The 21,780-nt window shown below is 42.9% G+C and overlaps 1 protein-coding gene across 1 annotated transcript in view; it reads left to right on the forward strand.

Moving 5' to 3' along the window:
• POU6F2 (POU class 6 homeobox 2) overlaps nt 1-21,780 on the forward strand; it is a gene marked incomplete at its 5' end in the record, with an annotated part of 116,201 nt that overhangs the window by 72,224 nt on the left and 22,197 nt on the right. Inside the window, one exon of the mRNA XM_014547164.1 lies at nt 17,742-17,948. Coding sequence (XP_014402650.1) covers nt 17,742-17,948 — 207 coding nt within the window. The remainder of the gene's footprint in view (nt 1-17,741; nt 17,949-21,780) is intronic.

A 21,780-nucleotide genomic window follows, 5' to 3' on the forward strand; every position in this document is an offset into this window, starting at 1 on the left:
GCACACGCTGGGCCTGGGGGCTGGGGATGGGGGTGGGGCGGGGTGAGACGGGACTGCCCTCCGCTCTGGCCGATCTGAAGAGTGGGGCGCCCTTGATGGTGAAGGGCGCGAAGAAGCCCCGATGGCCCGTGGCCGGCTCCGCGGTGATTACGCGGGAGATGGCTTTGTTGGGAGGCCTTGCTCCTGTCGTGACTCGGGAGACGCTGGACATCATCAGGCCTCAGAGCCGGTCAGCGCCATCAGCAGAAGCGAGGCTCTGTCCTCATTGTGACCTTCCCTTCCCCTGCCCTGCCAGAGGTCTCCCTCCCTCCCATTCCCTCTCCGCCTCACCTCCCCCAATTCTGAAATGAAAGGGTCAATCCCATTAGTGTCATCCGCCCGAAGAGCAGGCGGAGACCTGAAAGGGAAGCACCCGCGGAAACCTCCCTGCCTTCCTCCCCAGCACCCACCCGGCAGCGCCACCTCTCCTATGGTTAAAGGGGTGCGCGACCATCGACAATAAACCATCCAGCTCCGGGGTTGCCTCCGGAGACTGAGCCAGAGAGAACCAAGGCCTCTCTCATCTAGAGCAGGACTTTGGATTGTTGTGCCGTTACATTTTTTTTTTCTGGCCACTGCATTTTCTTTATTCTTCATCCCATGAGTGGGAAATGTTTTCTTGTGTAGGTTCTTGGATCAAGCCTGTTGGCACATCCTTTCAGCTAACGAATAGGAAAGGGGCCAATTAACTAATGGAGTAATCTCATTAACAGCCATAATTCTAAACAGGTAATAAGTTACAGTAAAACCGCGCTATAGCGGACTAATTGGGGGAGGGGGGGAGGGCGGTGTCCATTAAAGCCGAAAGTCTGTTATATAATAAAGTAGGTTTGCCGAATGCATACGTTAAAAAATTGATAAATTAGTTTTTAATTATGTAAACACATTTGTGTAACTAAAAGTATGTATGAAAAGTTTAATTTCATAGAAAAGATTTCTATATGTATTACTGCAATTTTAAATTTATACTGAGTAAGTCTAGTAAATGCGGGCATTCACCAGTCACCAAGAATAAACAAATGCACACAGCTGGGGTGTGGCTTAGCGCACGTCTGAACATCTGCCCACTTGGGTTAAAAGTGCTGCAGAAGGTCAGGCCAGGGGACAACAGAACCAATTACTGTGAGATATGGTGTGATCACGTGCTAATCATTCCCCAAACATTGTGTACAAGTGGTGACTCTTAGATTTCAATGTGTAGACACTATTGTTGTAGATATGTAACATTTATTTCTGTTGGCAAAATTACTAGTGTTTTTTCCCAACTTATGGCCTATTCACTAAAATTGTTGAAAATAATAGCGAATTAATAAAAAAATAATCTGTTAACTTAATTATAAGCAAATCTTGGTTAAGAGCATTTAAAAATTAACAGAGTGTTAATCACATATGACATATGGACTGGAAATTTTGTCCATTAAATCTGAAGTTCGTTAAATCTAGGTCTGCAAAAATCGAGGGTTTACCGTGCAAGACACCATTTACAGACAGCTTCTCAGAGCTAGTCTGACTTCTCGGATCTTTGTTTCACCAACATAGTTTACATTCTAATTAGTGCACCCTTATGGCAAAATAATATCACTCTAAGGTCCATGTGGCTCATTTCAGTGTGCAATGCTCTTTAACCATATTATTTCCTAGAGCAAAGCTGGGTTTCAGTTAAATGTTCCTTCAGGCTAAGTAATTTCTATAAAAGATAATGGAAATAATGAAATCTCCCATGCACTGAGCCCTCACAACAGGCTGCTATCATCTGTGATCCTGTTGGAGCCCAGGTTTGATGATCTGTAATCAGTAGGTGTGATTGTCCCAGCTGCTCAAATCAGCAAATTCTCAGAATGTGCAAGTTAAGTCTGCTCCCAGGGATGACACCTTCAGTACAGGTTTGATGATCTGTAATCAGTAGGTGTGATTATCCCAGCTGCCCAAATCAGCAAATTCTCAGAATGCTGCAAGTTAAGTCTGCTCCCAGGGATGACACCTTCAGTAAGTGGCAGAACTGAGATTGGAGCCCAAAGCCCACTTCCATCCTCTCTTACCTCCCTCGCAGTCTTGGGATCAAAGACCTAGGTTCATTTCCGCCATGCTCCATAAACGTGTCCCTCCGGAACCTTCATTGTTCTGTCTGCAAACAGGAACTGTAATTCTTGACCTATCAACCTCAGATTTCTCTTGAAGGTATAAAAACACTCACACACTTGAAAATTTTAAAGAGCTGTAAACCTTGCCAAAATAAATATAGGGTATTTTAATCAATACTCTCACCATTATTATTTTTGCTGATCAAAGGAACTGGACAAGTAGGTTCAAGGAAATCTCTAAAGCAATGAGATAATGTTGATAAGTTGACCTCAGGTCTCCACTTAATCTTGTCAGAGAAAATCACCCTCGGGACGCCTGGGTCTGACTGTCTATAGGTCTGCTGCCTTTCAGCGAGGCATCCTATCCAGAGAGAAAACAATGCATGGTGAGTGCTTCAAACGGGGCTCATCCAGTGAGCCTTTCTGAGCTAAATTCCCAATGAGTCTTCTGTTGGACTTTTGGTAACATCACTGAGCAAAATGATTTTAGAATTAATTAAGCTCCCAAAGTGGTAGGCCCCAGACATTTCTAGATCCTTCCCTTTGGAAGCTGCCTCTCTAAGAAAAAGAAAAATATATATTGCTATATTATAAGTTTAAAGAAACTACTGATTTTTAAGTTACACCATCAATTTAATAACAACTTTTTTGGAATGGAAGAAAATACTACTGCATTAAACAAAAGTCAACTGTTAGGGGCAGCCACTTTCACAAATTTAAGAAATTTAAAAATTGCCATGGCCAGTGTGGCTAAGTTGGTTGAACATTGTCCCATGCACTGAGAGGTCACGGATTTGATTCCCAGTCAGAGCACATGCCCAGGTTTCTGGTTCAATGGGAGGCAACTAATCAATGTATCTCTCTCCACGTTGATGTTTTTTTCTCTCTCTCTTTCTCCCTCTCTTTTCTTCACTCTCTAAAATCAATAAAAACATTCTTTTCAATTTAAAAAATTCAGGAGTCTTATAATTGAGGAAATATGTGATTATTTAGTAAATAGCTTTAACCAAAACCAGTATCAGAAAGATTGTTCACTGGGCTATTGATGATGGCTCTCTTTTTAGTATTTAGTTTCTAGTAAAAAGTTAGGGATGGAAGAGGAAACTAGTTACATCTCAATTTTCTAAATAGAGAATGAAAATTAAACTTGATTTGGGTCTGGGGACAATGAAAGAGAAGAAATTCTAAATTTCAACTTAGAATCCCTAGAACATCATCAGTTTGTTTTGTTTTTTTTCAAATAGTTTTAAGATTAAGCAGAGCATTATCAGAGAAGGGAAAACATTAAATTCACATATGAGAAGCATTCAACTTCCAAATAAATGTTCATTGTTCCATTTACTACACCACATGCCCAATAATGTACCCAACTTTCACCTTGGTCCATAAGTTGTTGACATGATGCATTCTTCTTCAAGATCTAGATGTCATGTCAACTCACAGGGCAGTAAGAGAGAAATGAGAAATAGATCATAGACAGGTAGAAATGGAAAGTCACATCACAAAACAGTGAAGAACTAGGTTCAAGTTCAGTGTACAGAAGTAGGCCTTTCTCGATTCAATTGAATGTAATGCATTAACCATAGGACAGAAAACTGTGAGAAAACACAGTTGGAAGAATATAGTGGCCCCCTTTACCTATATCTGTCAAAATTTGCCTGATGGTTAGGGGTAAGAGTACAGATTGGTCACTTATGAAAATGAGAATACAATTTTATGAGAAAAACTCATCAGCATAATTCTAATGAGTTATGGTCTTTGTTGTGAGAAATGAGAAATTCCATGGTCTCACCCTAAAGAACATTAAGAAAACATTATAAGAGGAAATTGAAAAAATGTTAGAGTGATGAGGACAACTATTTTTTGATTGAACAGATAGATAAATATTGCATGCAAATATCAAAATACATTTAATTTTGCCACAATAGATATTCTCTTCACAAAAATCTTATGAATTATCTTGAACTCATGAAACTGGGTGGTGATAAACAGATGCATCTTTAATGACACCTGGAGTGCCTTCATTCCCCACCTTTTTTTTTTTCTTAGAGGCTTGTTTTGTTGTTTATACTAATTTAAATTCAGCTTTATGGCCTGACTGCACTCAGCACTAGGAGATACTAAATGCGAGCAGCACTCTCTTGAGGAATTGCCAAACATTTCCTTCACCAAAATCCATTGCTCCAAACAATTTGAAATATTAGAGATGACTGGTCCCCTATTTAGGTTTTTTGTTAGTTTGTTTTGTTTTGTTTTGTTTTGTTTTTTGTGGGGAGGTAGCTCTGATTGCTATTCGCTCTTTTTTTCTCGCATTTGGGAAGAAATATAGACAGTTCATAGGCCAGGGCTTCATTTAGGGATGTTTACTAAAGCTTCTAAGGACCAAAGCTGAGTTAAACTAAAGGGGTTCTCCCAAGCAATAAATAATTCTAGTCTGATTTAGCCACTTAATCTGGCATCAGCAGGCAAAGCAGAAATACTTGCCCAAATTCCTTTTTTTCTATTCAAACCTTTTATTTCCATACTAATGCATGCCACATATCTCTGAATATCTAACATTAATATCTGACCTGAATTTTAGGCTCAAAATAATGGCCAATCTTAATTATTGTAAATACTAGAGGCCTGGTACACAAAATTTGTGCACAAGTAGTGTCCCTAGGCCTGGCCAGCGATCAGGGCCAATTGGGGCCTTCCGGCTGCTGGCTGGGGCCTTCCTTCTGGCTGCTAGCTGGGGCCTTCCTTCTGGCTGCTAGCCAGAGCCTTCCTTCATTCCACACCGCCCCCTGGTGGTCAGCACATGTCATAGTAAGCGATTGGTCTCCCAGTAGAACTCCCACAGGGACAATTTGCATATTAAGCTTTTATATTTATAAATATTCTTTTTTTCTTCTTAACAGATTTCTTTACTATTGGGATTTTATTTTATTTTATTTTATTTCTTACATTATTACAGATGTCCACCTCCCCTGGCAATCCCTTTGCTCACCTTCATCCTGCACTGGCCACACCCACCCCAACCCCTGCTAAGTATTTTTACTGGCATTAAAATTTTAAGTCTTAGGCAAAGCCATATAAAAGCTTACAAAATAGGTCTTGCTGCAAAATTATGGCTTCACCACAGTAGTGATTCTCTTTTGAAGGAAAAAAAATGTTTTAGAAATTTCAGTGTTGGCAGCTGCAAAGAAAATGAAAATTACTCATAGTTTAATTTGTAGTCAATATGGGAAAGTGGAAAGAGATGATGAAAAGAAATGTTTCCAGTTCATCCTTAAGATTTGTCTTTGTTCCTGGTCTTTGTCCTACTGGAAAACCATATGAATATTATTTAAAAAAATGTAAAACCTCTGAAAAAAGTTGGAAATTGAAGCACTAGATCATATTTACAAATCTTTTCCTTTTAATCTCATTGACTTGAAGGAATTTGCCTCTGTGTCACATGTCACACTTGCCCTTGTTATAAATAGCTATGCATTGAAATATACAATTAGGATTCTATAGATAGAAAAATTATAATAAAAATCATAACATTAAAATTATATAAATTAATATAGCATATTTATAGATGAAGGAGAACTCTGAGAGCCTGGTGGAGCTGAGCCCTCCTTGTTTATCACATAATGAATTCATATGGGTCCTTGTGTTGGGATCAAGATGGCAGAGGTTGTTATGAATGGGTTATGGTCACTGAGGAGGAACATTGTTCTGCAAACTGAAGGACATTCCCCACTGTGTGTCTGCCATTTCTACACTCCAATGGGAGTTATGTTCTTGGGGACCAGAGGTCTCAGTGAATTTACTCAGCCCTATTTACAATCCGACTTCGGCAAGCATTTTAGCCATCTTCTTTTTTACAATCAAAGAGATTTAAAGACAAAATTTAGGATCATCAGATATTTCTCAGACTTCCAAAGTCTAGAACAGTGCCTGAAATCAAACTTTGATAACATTGGACTTCTTCAAAGATTAAAAAACTATAATTTTTCAGGAGAAAATAAGAACATATATCAATGAAGGCTGAATTCAGTAGTCCAATGGTCTATTTGAGCATTCAAACAGTCACAGGAGATCACCTCACAATTGCAGCCGTTTCCCAATATAAGAAAAGAGCAAGCAGGACTCTTGCCAAGAGCAGGGGAGGGGGTTTGGAGGAAGGGTGAGTGAAAAAGGTGAAGAAATTAAGAAGTATAAATTAGTTGTTACAGAATAGTGATGGGGATGTAAAGTACAGCATAGGGAATATAGTCAATAATAACTAGATGTGGTACTGGATGGGTACAGGATTTATTGGGATGATCACATACTAAGTTAAGTATTGTCTGATCACTGAGGTATATACACCTAAAACTAATATAATGATGTATGTCAACTGTAATTGAAAGTTTAAAAAAATTAATTAAACTTAAACAAAGAGCAGGGGTTTTAGTGTTACGTAAAGGCTACCATCTTGACTATCCTAACTACCAGAAGGGTAGACTTTCTTCTTCGCTGGTGGGTTATTGGTGCCAGAGATGGCAAGATTTATAGAATGCTCCTATTAAGCCCAAAGAAACCATTTTCATGAATTCAGATGGCTAATTTCCCAATCTTCTATACAGGAATGTGAGCCATGTGGTGTGGCCTCATGCTGGGCACACAGCAGACTCCCCAGAAAGGTTTTGCTGAGAGAGTGGGTGGGTGAGTATGTGAGTGATCAATTTGGGCATGAATCAATGCATCAGTAAGACAACACCCTTACTTTTGAAGCCATTCAGAATAAAGCAGAGAGGTTCCTGCAATTGACTGGATTTCCAGACAAAGTTGAGGATGTTTTTATTCATCTGCTAGAATTATCTAGTTATCCCAATCCCTCCACTTCTGCTGCCAATATGTCTGTATTATCTATTCATATAGGGATACTTTCAATGTGAAGTGTTAATATTTGTATAAGCAACTAAACTCACATACCCAAAGCCTTTCAATATATGCTAATAAATAGGCAATACATTTCCAAGGAAAAAACTCAGCCATGGAGCAAGTGGCAAGTTCTCCATCTTTTCCCAAAGGGTCTCTCCAATCCCATTTCCCTGGCCCCAGGAGAATTGCAGGTAGTGCTGAGAGTCTTGCTTACTTGACCTTTGCTGGGAGAACCTACTTTGTATCATGGAGTATCTCTCACAGTCACAGATGAAATTGATAAACCTTTGATTCCAGTATCATGCCCAAACAAACCTTAGACTAACATTTTGCAAAACTGACTCTCCCCTCTTCTATCTTCCTCATCCCACCTCCCAGTAGAGTAACAAGGAAGCAGAGCAGTGGAAGGAAAACAGCACCATGGAAAAACCAACAACCCCTAAATAATGCAGAACTTGCTAATATACTGTTTAGTATAGTAGGTCTAGAATTCAGGTATAATTTTAAAACTTCTGTTGATGGTGGGAACTTGTAATGTGGAGGGAGGAGGAGGAGGAGGAGGAGGAGGAGGAGAAGGATTGTTATTATTGACTTCCTGGACTCTAATCCCTGCCCACCAGTCACTCCAGATTAAGCCATATAGGCAGTTACAATGACTTCTCAGTAATTTTCATCTCAATATAATATCATCTTGTGTAAATTTAATTTAATATTTTGATTATACTCTGGATCAAAACTTTTATTCTGTCAATGTTTCCTAGCATTTGAGTGGGAACCCAAATAAAAGAGAAAATAACAAGTCTCATAATTATTGTAAAATATGTAAGAACAGATATTATGATGCATCTTAAACTTAAAAATTAAAAAACAAAACGCCTGCCTCCAGAGTTGTAGAGTGTGCCAGATTCAGCTGTAGTATTATTGTAGTGGGAACTGTCAATAGTTTAGAGCATGGCTGCAGCTGCTTAACTTCATTTTGCCAAAGGACTTGAGAAAGATTCGCATCCAATAAGAATGAGCATTGTACCAATTAAGTTGACTCTTCCCTGGTAGACCTGTCAGTTTCTGAGAAGTGGAATTTCTTCCATGATGTTTGCTGCTAATGGGCTGCATAACCAGGGTTCAGGGTTATGCTCCATAAACATTATTCCTGTAAAACACCTTTGGAACTGACATCATTCATCCTGTCTTGTATCATTAAGATCTAGTGGGATCCTTTAACCCCGCCTCATCATTTGCAATTGGAAAACAAAGGCATACACATTAGATTTCTTCCTTCCCAACAATTAAACCAATGAAAGACTGTGCTCAATAGTGAGTTTTGGAGTTTGGGTTAGTTTTGTGTTCATTTAAAGATAAAAGGGGGAGAACCATAAAAGCACATCTTTATTGTACCTTATAAATATTACTGATTACTAATGAGAACAATCTTGCTAACATAATTGCCAAATGATTATGTCAAAATTCCTTCTGACTCTTATGTGTTGTCACTACCTTCTCCTGTGGTGGTTATGCTTATATGCATGCATACAAGTCCTTCGGTTGATCTCTTACCCCCTTCCCTCCTGCCCCCCAACCCTCCCTGGCCTTCCCGCTCGTTGTGTCTTATAAATATTGCTGATTACTAATGAGAACAATCTTGCTAACATAATTGCCAAATGATTATGTCAAAATTCCTTCTGACTCTTATGTGTTGTCACTACCTTCTCCTGTGGTGGGCACTGGCTCTCCCTGTTATAATTTTCAGGTTTTCAAAAGCTTCAGAAGAACTTCAGCAACTAAGGCATTTGAATAGTATCCATTTTTAGGTCAACTGAAACTTAGACCATCAGTATGATAAATAGCAGCAACTACCTCGCAGAAATAAACTGAATTCCTAGTTTATGGGAAAATGTATGTTCTGCTCACAATTTGAAACTCTCTACCTCTGGTAACTTGTTAAATTCTCTCCTCTCTTTTCTTCCAGGTTCTCTTCTTGCCTTCCTTGCTCCTCTATTTTTCAAGCATTCTTAGTTAACAAAGTCCTGACAGTATAATCCATGAAATCTTTTTTAGTTTTAGTGACCTTAATTAAGATAATGGCAGTCCCTATCTTTACCTGATTTTAAAATTATGGATAGCAATGGCTTAAAAAATACTTGCTAATATTAATGAATACGCCATGTTTAATTTGTATAAACTACTAAATTATAGGCCCAAAATGTCAACATTAAATTTAAAAATAAAAAGACAGTACATTACTCTCACACTTGACCCCCTTGCACATATGACAGTAAGAGAACCTCGAGGGAGATTAGGAGAGAATCACAAGCTTGAATTTCTTTGTCTAGTAATTTGTGATTATCAAACCCCTTCCCATATGAGTGGGGAAAGAGGACAGAACTGGTATTTGGGGATATAATCATCAAAGCTTTGCGCTGTGCCTTTCAACTTTCTGGGCCTTCCCCTCCCCCTTGGTAAAAGCTGGGAGTCTTCTCCAGGACTTCTCTTTGGCACTCTTAGGGACTACAATCATCTAGGCTCGGTTCCCCGACAATAATGAAAACTGCGACCCTAACAAACTTCCGCCACCACCTCCGCAGCCCCCACTGAGCCCGCTCCCTGCTGCCTGCTACATGGGAAAGAGCTGCCAGGTCCACTTCCTGCCCCACTGGACTGATTCTCCTTTCCTCCTCTTGCTCACCCTGATTCGGACAGGTCGGGTGAAGGTGGGGAGGGGCCAGGTGGGGCATAACAATGACTTCACTTTGCTGAACTGTCAGAAGATGGTTTCTGCTCTCTGGGCCAGCAGATGGTTCAAGCCAACTCTTGCAGGCACTTTCATGAGGGCTTCTGAGGCCCAGCTGGGACCTCCCAATGGGGCACTGCTGTGAGCAATGTGTTTTCTTCCTGCTGCCCACTCCCTTCTCAGGGTTTGGTTTCCACAGGCCCATTCTCAAGCTCTCTCTGTGATGCTGCCACAGTGCCCATTCGCCAGGGGGTTCTCTGGGACAGGATTATAAAATGGCTCAGACTCATGATATTAAGCTCTGGGGAACACTCACATATCCTTGCCTTGCTGTCAGTGAGAGGGTAGCTGGTGCCCATACAGTGCCGTTCTCTCTCTTCTCCTCCTTCCTCCTTTTCCTTTTTCTCTTTTTCCTCTCCTTCTCCTTTCTTTCCCTGCATTTTTTTCTTCTCCCCTCTCAGCTCAAAGCCACAGCCTCTCACCCATAAATTCCTCAGGAGGGTGTTCCCCAATTTTAAGGGAACAATATTTATTCAACCACTTTCATTAATCTTGAGGAAAGGAGACAGCCTCCCTTGCCCCATCCCCGAGAGGGAAGAAGACACACAGTTTCAAACTGGGAGGGTTGAGCTCTGGACGGTCTGAAGGTCTCCTCCCTCCTCCAGAATGTGCCACCTGTTGCTTCTCAGTGCTTCTATGGAAACTTCCAACTTAGCATTCTATTACAAGACAAGGAAGAGTTCCTTTTTCGCTGTGGTGAGCTGTCTTCTGTTCTTCACAGAACTGTTTTCATGGTGAAGTTATAACATTCAGAAAATTTCAAAAGGTGTTTTACAACTTAGTGCAAAAGCCCAGGAGTGACCACAAAAGCATTTAAGCAAAATGAAGTTATGAACAAACATTTGTTGAACGCCTTTTTGGTTGTTAAAGCACTGTGTTGGGTGTTTTGCATACATTATTTTATTTAGTCCTCACAATAACCTTATGAAGGGGGCATTACTATTGCCATTTTAGAGATGAGTAGACAGGTTCTAAGAAGTGAAGTAATTCACCAACAATCTCCTAGTAGTTAGTGGCAAAGCCTGGGCTTGAATCCAGCCAGTGGGAAATTTGTTCTATATATTTATATATAAAGTTGAAACCAAACACAGCACACCCAGCAGGGATCCTAATTCTGACAGTGAAAAATATTGAGTAGGTAGGTATTCCCTAGGGTAGAATACCTATCAATACACATGATATAAGCATGAAAATGTATACCTTATAAAGTTCTTTCTCACAATTGCTCATTAAGAAAATGTGTGTCATCCACTGCTTTTCATATCCTGGGCTTTTTCAATTATGCCACCTTCGGGCACACTGCCATTCCCTATGCCCATACCCATGCCAGACATTGGTAATCAGTCGTGATTACCTCCCTAAACCCTGGGACCTCCAGAGCTTGAGGAAGCCACGGCCAACTGATTGATGTTGCCTGCGATGTTCACTCTATTTGTCCTTAGTTGAGTAGCTTCCGCTAATTGAACTCATTCACCTGCTTATCTTCATGCTTTTACTATTTTCCGGTTCAGACACTCTGCTAGAGGACTCTGTCAACATTCACACTTCTCTTGTTCCCCAACTTGAACAAAGCTAAATGCAAGAAGGCACTAGATTGCATCTTGCAAAAATAAATTTTGTTTAGGAAATAATTGTATCCTCCTCCTCCTCCTGGAATCAACATCAGAGCTGCCAAAATAACTCTGTGAGTTTAACCTTAAAGCTAGGATCACAATGAGACTAAAATGAATGTATTATGTAAAGAAGACAACATCATCCCTCGGAGGAAGAGAGAAGAGTGGCTGAGGCCAGACCAAGGAAGGGGAAGGCTGTTTTCATTCTGGTGAATGCTCACCACCAGCTCCTCGGCTCTCAAGTGCTATAGGCACTTTGTTCCAGAATGGACAGAGTGATGTTAGTGTTTGATCTTGACCAAAAAGTACTGAGGTTACACAAATATTTGTCTCTGATGATGGATTGGAAGACCTGAGGAAGACACCAATCTACAGCATCGGTGGGTTCTTTTCTTAAAGATATGTGCGCAACAAAATTACTTGTCAATTTGACATCTGCAATCTCCTACTCTGTAGCAGAGTTTAACAGCATGTCAGCGACTATTACAACATGTGGCCCATCAGACAACTTGTCTGGAGGCTCTGGACTTCTGTGATACCACCTTCAGCTGCTACTGATGACACCTACATGTTGGCAGGGAATAAATTCAGCACGTGCTACCCTCCATTAGTCATAATTCATCCCTACTGAATGCCTGAACTAAACCGAAGTCCATAGGGCATTGTAATAATCACCTGGTAACTCAAAGCAGTTACGTGGTCCTGAATTGCCAGAGTTTTCTACCATTGCAAGATAATCTTTATGGTGGCTAAAATTATAATAGCTGCTGCATTAAAAATAGTCTCATTTATGTGTAAGCCACCCAAACTCTTAGGGAAATAGAGATATGTGTGCTACTGAACACTAGTAGTCATTTTAATGATTTTTTCAGTTGCTCTTGCAACATGGACGTTATTCTCAGTGGTGTTTCATGCTCTTAACTCCTCTGAGAAAATAGACAGGTGAACATGAATAGCAGCAATCAAATAAGTTTCCTGTCAGAGAGGCCGGAACTCTTTTAGATCACAAATTATCATTCCAATACCAGTGTGGGCCGTGGCCTGGTTAAAGCATTCATCAGAGATGAATCAACGCTGTTAGAGTCAGGGCAAAGACATAGAGGATCATTGCAAACGATGCCTTAGCTATTTGCTGTGGGAGTGATGGGGCAATAACCTCACTCAAAAATTTCTAATGTTGCAACCCAGGCATAAAGTAGGCCGTGCTTTTGAATTGAAGTGGAAGTGAACCAATCAAGCAACCCCTATGTCAAGGATTCATTGAGGCATTTGCTTCACACTTGGACGACGACAATAGCATCCTAGTGACTGAGCTCCTGGTTTGTAGTCTCTTGCCACTTCAGTCCATTCTATCCACACTGTCACGTTCACACCTGAAATAGCTCCATTTCGGCACTCCTCCCCATTCCCTCAAAAGCCATTTATTGAAACCCCTTGCCAGATGGAATTTGACTGACCTGTCATTGCTCCACTTTCTCTACCCTCATTCGTATCCATCCATGTCTTCCACCTCCAGGCTAGAGATCTTGTTTGGAATTGTTTTGTCTGCCTTTCCATATCTCACCCAATCTCCAAGACACTGTTCTGCCCCCATTTCTTCTGTGAAATCTTTCCCACCCATCCCCACCTTTCTTTCTCTGAAATCACTCATTCATTCTCAATATTCTTTTGATCATCCACCACATGGGTACAGAGATTCTTAGGGAATAGTCCTTGACACTCCTATGGAGCATAGCATTGCTCTGTTGGATTATTAGAGTCTTTGCATGCCCCTCCCCTGCCCCAATAGCATCTTCTGGTGTCCTCCATGGCACATGACATCATCATGCCTTACATAGAGAATGGTCTGCAGGTACTAGGTGGCTCTACATGTTGTCAGCATCTAAACAGAGTTAGAATTTGTCTTAGGAAGTGAATGCCTTGAGTGGGAGCCCTAGCCTAGAGGCTGTGTTTGCCCAGTGACATGTCTTTCCACTGATTTCTCTTATCAGTAAATCCTTAGCTCTGGGAGCCAGAAACTCAAACTCCAAAAGTTACTTCCAGAACTACAAGTGTCTCAAAAGCATCCTCTTTCTATCTTTGCCCTCAAGTCAGAATTTCCCTAATATCAAAATTCAATTTTAATTTCCTGACGTAGTTGAAATATGTGTAGATGCAAATACTTCCCTTGAATATCAAAGGCCTTGAATTCAAAATACAATTTCCACAGGTAAAATTGCCAACTGTTCAGGAGTCCCAACAGCCTCACCCCTTGGCTGCCTCGGTTCCTCTCATTTCCTTCTTTGACCTTTGTAATCGGAGGCTGAGGAGGAGTTTTGGGGAGACCTGTGGAAGCGTCGAGTGGGATGGGAACCAGCCTGAGTGAAATAAGCACACCCATCAATTTTTAGGGCAACACAATGTGGAGTCATCTTTACTCTTCGATTAATGGGAGCAAATTAAAATCCGCATGTAGCAATACTTGTGGAATACTAGGAAAGTCATCAGAGTGCACTGCTGAGTTTTTGACATGCTGAGATAGTGATCCCAGCTCCCCCAAAAAGCCCACGAGAATGAGAAATTCATAACTTCACAGAAGCTTCCTGACTAGAATGGCCCCTACCCCTACCCCCACCTTGAAGGCAGACTCTCCTTATTAAAGGGTTCCTTCAGTCATGCCATTCCAGATCCCTCTGGCTCTGACACTAGAGCTGTCCTACCGTCAGTAAGTGATGCTAGGGACTAAGAAAGAAGAGGGGAGCAGGGGAGGAAGGAACTAAGCAGTGCGATGTTTTAATAATGTCACAGCGCGGTGTGTGGAAGCGAGGCTGCACATAGGGAAGAGGCTGGTGAGTCGTTTGCATTTCCCTTTCTTCTTCTCTCCACCCAGAAAGCAGGCAGAGCATCTTATTACACACGGAGAGCACAGAGGCATGTCAATCTTCTAGAAGCAGAACACCTGCCTCTGCATCACAATATGTATTGTAGTTGTCAGGTGCTGTGCTTCACTCCAAAGCCTTCGCCCAGGCTACTCGCTCACACGGCTCCTAAGTGCACTGGCATCTGCCTAAAATAGAACCCACACCCTGCCACCCATGAACCCACCTTTCAATTCATGCCAGTCAGATAGAGTGGGGCTCCTCAGGCTTATGACATGGGGAAGTCAGAGTGGATGGGTCAGCTACTGAGTTTTCATAGCGTGTTGTGGAGAGGAGGATGGTACAGGTCAGTGCAAGTGCGCAGAGGGGGATGGTACAGTTCACGGTGTAAGTGTGCACAGGGGGATGGTACAGTTCACGGTGCAAGTGTGCAGAGGGGGATGGTACAGTTCACGGTGTAAGTGCGCAGAGAGGGATGGTACAGTTCACGGTGTAAATGTGCAGAGGGGGATGGTACAGTTCACAGTGTAAGTGCGCAGAGAGGGATGGTACAGTTCACGGTGCAAGTGTGCAGAGGGGGATGGCACAGTTCACGGTGCAAGTGTGCAGAGGGGGATGGCACAGTTCACGGTGCAAGTGTGCAGAGGGGGATGGCACAGTTCACGGTGCAAGTGTGCAGAGGGGGATGGCACAGTTCACGGTGCAAGTGTGCAGAGGGGGATGGCACAGTTCACGGTGCAAGTGTGCAGAGGGGGATGGCACAGTTCACGGTGCAAGTGTGCAGAGGGGGATGGTACAGTTCACAGTGTAAGTGCGCAGAGGGGGATGGTACAGTTCAGGGAGTAAGTGCGCAGAGGGGGATGGCACAGTTCACGGTGCAGTGCTCAGAGGTGAAGTATACAGTGTGGGTGCAGGAGAAGGACACTTCTCCGGCTCCACTGGCTTCTTCACGTTGCCTGTGGGGTCACAGGAATGGCCTTTGGATACTCGGCTGCTTAATGCACGACCCTCATCAATAAAGTACTTACGTGCTCTGTCTATTGATGTGGACTCTCCTGACCTTGCTGGCACTGATGGGACATGCTCGTTGCTGCTGCTGTGGGACAGACATCCCAGGCTGCATCAGTGAGACTGCGGAGCTGCAAACTCCCCCCGGGACTGCTGGCCACTCTCACAATAATTCCTCGATCTTTATCGCATCCATTGACAACTGCCATTGATACTTGATATTCACACAGCTCCTCCATTAATGCCAGCCCACAAGGCTTTTGTGGTGGAGGCAATGGCCAAATGAGGAGGGAGGCAGAGGGGGCAATTTGCAGTCCTAATCTTTGTCACTGGATGTGTGGTCTCGTAGTTTTCCTGCAGAGCTGAAGTTTCATCGGGAATCCAGTGACAACAGCGTCTAGAAGCCATTTATCTGAAAGACAGTTATTGAGAGGCTGTATTTAAAAGCCTGTTTGGGGTACCATGGGGGTGGAAGACAGTATCAGTTATGTGTAAACTCAGTCCTCATGCAGCTTATTGTCTGGTGGGAAATGGCAGGCAGAATGTAGTGTCTTTTTTTTTTTAAGATTTTACAGGTAAAGATGGCTATAATGGATGAAGGTACAGGGAATTTTAAAAAATATTTTATTGATTGTTTTTTAGAGAGAGGAAGGGAGAGGGAGATAGAGAGAAACATCGATGTGAGAGTGGAGCATCCATCGGGTGCCTCCTGCAGGCCCCATACTGGGGATGGAACCTACAACCCGGGCATGTGCCCTGACTGGGAATTGAAAGGGTGACCTTTAGGTATACCGGACAATGCCCAACCAACTGAGCCACACCAGCCAGGGCAAACGCAGTGTCTTTTTAAAGAACTGGCTCTCTCCAGTGTTCTCCATGTGGTGGGAGCCCAGTGACCTAATGGAAAAGCAAGCATTTGGGGGTCAGACAGACCTGGACTCCAGCTCCAGCTGCATCACTTACAAATTCCTCCATCAGGTCACAGCAGAGCTAGCCCTGTTGCAAGAATGTGGGGTGAAATGAAATCATTTCAACGGGAAAGCATTATTAATATGTCTTGGTGGTGGCCCCCAGGCCACATCGCCACAGCGCTGGTCTGGGGGTGGCCGTGGAAGACGACCAGCAGAGCAGAGCAGAGCTGCTGAGCCAGCCTGTGAAGTGCACAGGCAAAGCCTCCAGCCCCGGCTCCCTGACTCCTCCAGGAGAGTCTTTAACATTGGAAACACAGATCAATCCTTTGTTCTTTCCAGATTTAATTTGTCTCCAACAATGTATGAATGAGTCTAGATCTCACAGATACCCTATACCAGTGATGGCAAACCTATGACACACGTGTCAGAGGTGACACGCGAACTCATTTTTTTGGTTGATTTTTCTTTGTTAAATGGCATTTAAATGTATAAAATAAATATCAAAAATATAAGTCTTTGTTTTACTATGGTTGCAAATATCAAAAAATTTCTATATGTGACACGGCACCAGAGTTAAGTTAGGGTTTTTCAAAATGCTGACACGCCGAGCTCAAAAGGTTCGCCATCACTGCCCTATACACTTGCTGCCCCGGCTCATGCTCCCTTTCTCCTTCGCACAGTGAGGGGATCCCGTCAGACCCCTCCTGTGGCGCTCCATACGACCCCATCATGGAAGCCAGTGGCTACCAAACGGGAAGAGAGCCTTCCCTGCCACCTGCCACAGAACCCCTGACCTCTAACCTTTAGATCCCAGTTTAAAATGCACCTTTTTTTTCCATCTCAGCCCTCAGTAGTCATCTCACCTTTATTTTAAGAGTTTCAAACATTTGTTGATGATCCCAATGCTCTCAAGACTCAGAAATCTCAGGCTCCGCGACCAATGTTATAGCGCTAATCGGTAGCTCTGGAAGCCTATCCCCCTGACTCCAAAACTTGGCCTCTCAACCATGAGCACCAGGGCGCTGAGGCCCCAACCCTGCTGGGGGTCAGGGAGCTGACCACTGACTTTAGAGAGGAGCAGGATGTTGATGAGGGGGAGGAGAAAAGGAGGGAGTGAGTGGAGGGGAATTGAGGAGAGGAACGGAGGTAAGGGACATCGTGTTTGAGGAGCCACTGTGGGCGAGGGCTGTGGCTCCCAGCTGGATGAGGGCTGTGAGTGCCAAGGGAAGTTTGCCTTCCCTCTGATCCTGAGACAAAGCAGGCATCTGTGGTGCCCTGGCAGCAATCACATGTTTCTGCCATCACTGGCGCTTGATTTTATTTTTCAATAAGATGTTTCCCCTTCAGTCCACGTGTGCCTACCTGTCCTTCAGATTCTTATTCCTCCCACTTTCTTCCCTGCTCGCATCGCCAGGTCTCCAGGTCTGTTCACAGATCCTGAGTGGGGTCTCAGGGAGCCTCCTACAGACCAGGGAGGAGTGGTCTTCAGGTGCAGCTTGGACCTAGGAGAGAGCCTGGCACCTCACCTCTGGGCCTGTCTCTTGCAGATAATCGGGACCATCCCTCTGATGCCAAATCCGGGGCCATCGAGCCAGGCAGCGAGCGGCACTCAGGGCCTCCAAGTGCAGTCGATCACCCCCCAGCTCCTGACAAACGCCCAGGGCCAGATCATCGCCACGGTCATCGGGAACCAGATCCTGCCAGTGATCAACACCCAGGGCATCACACTCTCACCCATCAAGCCCGGCCAGCAGGTAAAGGTTCCCTGTCCAGGCAGCCAAGGCCACCTGGACACCTCTCCTTACCACCGTCCACCAGTTTGGTTTCAATCAATGGAAAGTAATTTTTAGATTATGAAACATTTAATTCCATTAATATATTAATACTTCTAAACAAGCAAGTTAGCTTTACTTTTTATTTTTAGTGGATATGGGTGAGATCTAAATAGTTCTGTAATATAAAATATGAATTTATTAAATTATAAACAAAGACAGTGGTCTAAAATAGGGATGCGCTCTTATGTATTTACACTATGATTTTTATTTTCAGAAAATTTAAAAGGGACCAAGAGAAACCAAGACAACTTATGCCTTAACTTTAATTTTTTTTTAATTATTAACCACCAAGAGATCCCATCTTCGTGCTGCTGACTATGAGCTCCTTCCTGGTTTTAAGGAGCTCAGAGGACACAGATACATAGCAGAGCCCCGTTGTGCAATAAAGCAGAGAATGACCTGTGACAGGACAAATGTGCACAAAGTTAGGTATCATCACAGAGATGGGAGTGACCAACTTTGCCCAGAGAGTTTTGTGTCCTCACAGAGAAAATTATTTGAGTAAAAGTTAACCAGGTAAACGATGAGTTAACAAATATTCCAGTCAGTGGGAATAGCAGGCACAAAGGCAGGGGAATGTGAAGGAGGGAGGAGTGTTGAGAAACAAGGGAAAGGTTCATCGATTGGAGAATAGAGGGAGGCTGAGAGCAGTCATGAAAAGGATGGACTTTGTTTCTGCATGATCTCGAACACACTACATATCATCTTTGTGCCCCAGTTTCCTCATCTGTAAAATGGGGATAACCAGTACCTACCTCACAGTGAGGTATGAGAATTAAATGAGTTAATATGTTGTATATGAAATGACTGGAACAGTGCTAAGCACACAGCAGGCACTTAAATAGTCATGATGATGATGGTGATGATTTACCCTGCAGACCTGGGAGTCCATATTTAAGAGAAGGTTGGCACTCTCAGTTTTATTTTTTCAAGAAAACAGGTAACAGATGGAGGTTGAACTGAAGCGGTAAAGCATCCATTGTAAACACACTATTTAGGAAACTGTAGCAAAATACCAATAGAAATTCATAAGAGCAGGCACTAGATAGTTGAAACTAAGGGTCTGGAATAGTAGTAGAGCTCAGGACAGGATCTGAGAATCACGAAACTTATGTTGTAGCTGAAAGCAAGACAACCAGAGAAATCATTAGGAGCAAGTGTGGAAGGAAGACAAAGAAGTCATCTGGGAAACATCAATATGTAAGGAATGAAAGGGGAAGGGAGGGAGAGCAGAGATGGCTGGGTAAGTAGGAGAGGAACCTAGAGCATGGTGATGTAGCATCCAAGAGTTTTAAAAAGGTAGGGAGTGCACAACAGTGTCAAAGCTACAGAGATGAAATCGGGTACAGCAGTGGAGAAACATAATTTCCTCTATTTCTTTTTTGAAATGTCTTAAAGCCTGGATTGTCTGTGTTTGGAACATTTGAAACAAGTAACTGGGTGAGTTAAGCAGCAAGAGGTGGGCACGGCTAAGGCCCAGATTTGCAGTTGGAAGGTGCACATCAAAGGGGAGAGAATGATGGAGGCTGGCAGGGCGTGCCTGACTGAGTACAGGGCTTGATGAGTTGTTGGGAAACTGTATAACGTCAAGGATTTAGCAAGGAATTAAAATACAAAGGAAAAGGAAATAAGAAACCATTGCTACATCATTCATGGCAACAAAGTGGAGTTGTCCTTCCAAAGACCTCAGCCATTTGGCTTCTGAGCCAACCATGGAAACAGCCTATTCGTGGTGGCACTCTTAGTGGCTATACTTGAAGTATCTATTTGCTTGTCCAATAAATATAGAACATTTTAAATATAAATATTCATTGGCCACCTACTATTTGTCAGGCACTGTAAATGGGAACTAGGCTGGTGTACAAGACGATACCATGAGCCCTTCCTTCATGCGGTTTACAGTCTAGTGAGGGAGATGGGCCTTCATCAACAAATATGCACCTAAGATCTTCAGTAAATGCCATGGGGGAGTAGTAAGGGGATCTGTGAGAGTGTTCAGCACAGGGGCTTCCTCCAGTGAGGGGTTCAACACAAGGAAAAACAAGCTAGGTCTGAACGCACTTCCCAGGGATGCGACTTCTGTCTTACCCCTTCTAATTTTCACTCTAAATCTAAATCACTGCCTGGGGAGCCAAGGTTCCCAGCCACGCTCTTCTTCCTCAGCTCTGTCTCCGCCAGTGTGGCAGCCCCGGCTAAATATGTCATTGAGGACTTTCATCCCCTCCACAGCCCCCATCCCTCAGCTGGTTTGTTCTTTTGCCACTTACAAGATTCCATTGCATTCTCTACTTTCTAAATAGTTCCCCAAATAAGGCAAGGTTCTCTCTCTCTTTCATTGCCTTTTTAAGCTGTAATTCTTCTTTAAAAATATTTTTAATTGAATTCAGAGAGGATGGGAGAGAGTGAGAGATAGAAACATCAAGAATGAGAGAGAATCATTGATTGGCTGCCTCCTGCACACCCCGCACTGGGGATGGAGCCTGAATCCTGGGCATGTGCCCTGACCAGGAATTGAACCGTGACCTCTTGGTTAATAGTTCCATGCTCAACCACTGAGCCAGGCCTGCCAGGAGTTAAGCCCTAATTCTCTCTGTTCAAACTTATGTTCAAAATTATCGCTAGGGGTAAATGAAGAGATTACCTCTTTTCATACAATCTATTAAAAACTACTTCTGTCAGCAAAGACAAGCTGTACATTGCCCCCAAAAAGTAATGAAGTAATTAGAAATCATCAACATTTAATACAAAGTAGCTCCCACTTTCACCTTGAATTTCAAAGGAGGGTGTTTGGGTGATAAACTATTGCAGTTACAGAAAACTACAGCTCTAGATTTGAGGTAGTAACGTTTCAAACCAGGGGAAGAGCCTAACCTAGAAATGGCAAATAAGAGGCAGGTCTGTGGCCACTCCTCAACTCTTTGCCCCCAGTAGATATCATTAACCCATTTCCACAGTCTCTCTCATAAGCACAAATGCACGTCAGGAGCTTTCCCTACTGCACTGTTGGCCCCTGCAATGAAACCTCGTTACCTCTGCAGGAACATCTGGTCCTCGATTGGTGTCACCACCACCACCGTCCTCTTCACTGTAGATTTGGAGATCTAGCAACTGGGAAGAAACAGATAGCCTCTTGGGGGGGTGGGGGACCTCGCAAATCCCCTCATGGCAGTTACAACCAGCATCCCAGAGAGTGGAGTCTCCTTGCATGTATGTGAGCACTGAGAGGACACATGCTCACAGATCAAAAGATGGCACGTGAACCTTCCTAAATCTCCAAATCACAGCAGCCCATCCCGTTTGTTCAGGGCCTGTGCCAGCTGTCTATTCTAGTTCCAGAAAGATCAAGGGAACCAGTGGTGAACCTGGTCAGAAATATCATGGAAATGGTGGAAATAGAGGAATAACTATTGTTGTTGGGTTTTTTTGCATCGTCTGTGGTTAAAACGCCTTAGAACATGTATTAAATTAACAAGTTGGATGAATTGACAGGAGATTCACAAGTCTGAGTCCCATTTATAAAAGCTGGGATTCTGAGGATAAAGGATCATAAAATGCTCAGAGTCCCAAAGTAAAAAGCTCAGAGCTGGAGATGTAAAGTTAGTGTTCTTCAGTTTTTTCTTTAAATATTACCTATCATGCAGTAGAGAAGTTCCTCAATTTATTTTTTCATGTGATTTATGGCAAATGCTTGATCTCACAAGAGCGTAGTTCCGACAATAAGATAAGTCATAAATTACAGGAACATAGAGAT

This window comes from Myotis brandtii, unplaced genomic scaffold (genome assembly GCF_000412655.1).
Source record: "Myotis brandtii unplaced genomic scaffold, ASM41265v1 scaffold465, whole genome shotgun sequence".
NCBI classification, from domain to species: Eukaryota; Metazoa; Chordata; class Mammalia; order Chiroptera; family Vespertilionidae; genus Myotis; species Myotis brandtii.